The 2,078-nt window shown below is 67.5% G+C and overlaps 1 protein-coding gene across 1 annotated transcript; it reads left to right on the top strand.

Annotated features, from left to right (window-relative positions):
• Positions 1 to 321: 321 nt before the first annotated feature.
• On the top strand, positions 322 to 1,770 carry LOC311187896 (DDB1- and CUL4-associated factor 12-like protein 2; the record flags this gene model as incomplete). Its single annotated transcript, XM_084259290.1, has 1 exon — positions 322 to 1,770. The coding sequence occupies exon 1, from the start codon at positions 349 to 351 to the stop codon at positions 1,768 to 1,770; it is 1,422 nt and encodes a 473-aa protein (XP_084115416.1). The 5' UTR covers positions 322 to 348.
• Positions 1,771 to 2,078: the final 308 nt, after the last annotated feature.

Here is a 2,078-nt window from a genome sequence, read left to right as displayed (position 1 = left end):
CACACCGACTTCGCTCCCGCCGCCCCGCCGGCCGCACTTCCCGCCCTCGCCTAGATCCGCGCCGCCACCGTCGCCTCCCTCGCCGCCCAGCTCCTCCCGCGCGCCGCTGCCCCGGCCCGCGCTCCCCGCCAGACGCCCCGCCGCCCTCGCCTCCTGCGCCGCCGCCGCTCGCCGACTCGGTAGACTCCTCGCCCCGCGATCGCCACAGCCTCCCGGTCCCCGAGAGCCCGCGCTCGCGGCTGACGCAGAGGCGCCGCCGTCCCCGCCGCCGCCACGGCCAACACGGGTGCCACGCGCCGCCACCGCCGCCGCCGCGCCGCCGCGGCCGCCACCCGGCCGGCGCCCAGCATGGGCCCGCAGCAAACAGGTAGCAGGAAGCGGAAAGCGCCGGCGGTCGAGGCGGCCGCCGCGGGCTCGTCGTCGCAGGGCGCGGCGGCGGCGGGCGCGGCGGGCGCGGCGGCGGCGGCGGACGCGGAGGGGCCGCTGCAGCGCAAGAAGCAGCGGCGGCCGGCGGCGCGACGCTCGCTGCTGCACTACCTGCGGGGCCGCGAGGTGGGCGCGCGGGGCCCGGCGGGCGGGCCGCCGGGCCTCGAGGGCCAGCTGCGCGGCTACGCGGTGCGGAGGCTGCCCGAGCTGCTGCGCGAGCGCGAGCTGGCCCTGGGCACGCTCAACAAGGTGTTCGCGTCGCAGTGGCTGAACGCCAGGCAGGTGGTGTGCGGCACCAAGTGCAACACGCTCTTCGTGGTGGACGTGCAGTCGCGGCAGCTCACGCGCATCCCCCTGATGCGCGACCGCGGCCCCGGGCTGGCCCGGGCGCAGCCGGGCTGCGGCATCCACGCCATCGAGCTGAACCCGTCCAAGACGCTGCTGGCCACGGGCGGCGAGAACCCCAACAGCCTGGCCGTCTACCAGCTGCCCACGCTCGACCCGCTGTGCCTGGGCGACCGCCACGGCCACAAGGACTGGATCTTCGCCATCGCCTGGATGAGCGACACCGTGGTCGTCAGTGGCTCCCGCGACGGCACCGTGGCGCTGTGGCGCTTTGACCCCGACTTGTTCACTGGCAGCATCGCCTGGCACAGCGACGTAGGGCTCCCGGTGTATGGCCACATCCGTCCCAGGGACATGGAGACCATCCCCAGAGCCAGCACCAACCCCAGTAACCGGAAGGTGCGGGCCCTGGCCTTCAGCGGCAAGAACCAGGAGCTGGGAGCTGTGTCCCTGGACGGCTACTTCCACCTTTGGAAAGCCAGGAACACCCTGACCAGGCTGCTCTCAGTCAGGCTGCCCTACTGCAGAGAGAATGTGTGCCTGACCTACTGCGAAGAACTGTCCCTGTATGCCGTGGGCTCCCAGTCCCATGTCTCCTTCCTTGATCCTCGCCAGCGCCAGCAGAACATCCGGCCGCTCTGCTCCCGAGAGGGTGGCACTGGGGTGCGATCTCTGAGCTTCTACCAGCACATCGTCACAGTGGGCACAGGTCATGGCTCCCTGCTCTTCTACGACATCCGGGCACAGAAGTTCCTGGAAGAGAGGGCCTCGGCCACCCCGGGCTCTCCCCCTGTGCCCACAGGGAGGAAGCTGAAGCTCACCTGTGGCAGAGGCTGGCTCAACCATGATGACCTGTGGGTGAACTACTTCGGTGGCATCGGCGAGTTCCCCAATGCGCTCTACACCCACTGCTACAACTGGCCTGAGATGAAGCTGTTTGTGGCGGGAGGGCCTCTCCCTTCAGGCCTCCATGGGAACTACGCAGGACTGTGGAGCTAAGGATGGCTGGCCCTGTGTTCTCAAAGTGCCCAAGACTTACCACCCAGATCCCTCTCACTCACCTCCTCATGCTGTGTTTGTGCTTTAAACTCTATGTGGCTTTTGTCTTCCAGGTGGTTGTGAACAACTTACCTGTGTTTAGTTTATTAGGCAGAGAGAGACAGAGAGAGAGATCAAGAAAGAGGTATCTTTTGGGCAAATCAAAACTTGGCTTTAAGACTTCCGTGCTCCTCCCCCAACATCACCATCTTTTTGGCCTTCTCAACAAAGAATTTTCGCTAATCCTTGTGTGCCCTCTGAGTGATGCC

The sequence above is a fragment of the Talpa europaea genome (genome assembly GCF_964194135.1).
Source record: "Talpa europaea genome assembly, chromosome: X".
Taxonomy (NCBI): Eukaryota; Metazoa; Chordata; class Mammalia; order Eulipotyphla; family Talpidae; genus Talpa; species Talpa europaea.
The sequence above is the reverse complement of the archived record's forward strand: the minus strand, read 5'-3'. Positions and strand labels throughout refer to the sequence as shown.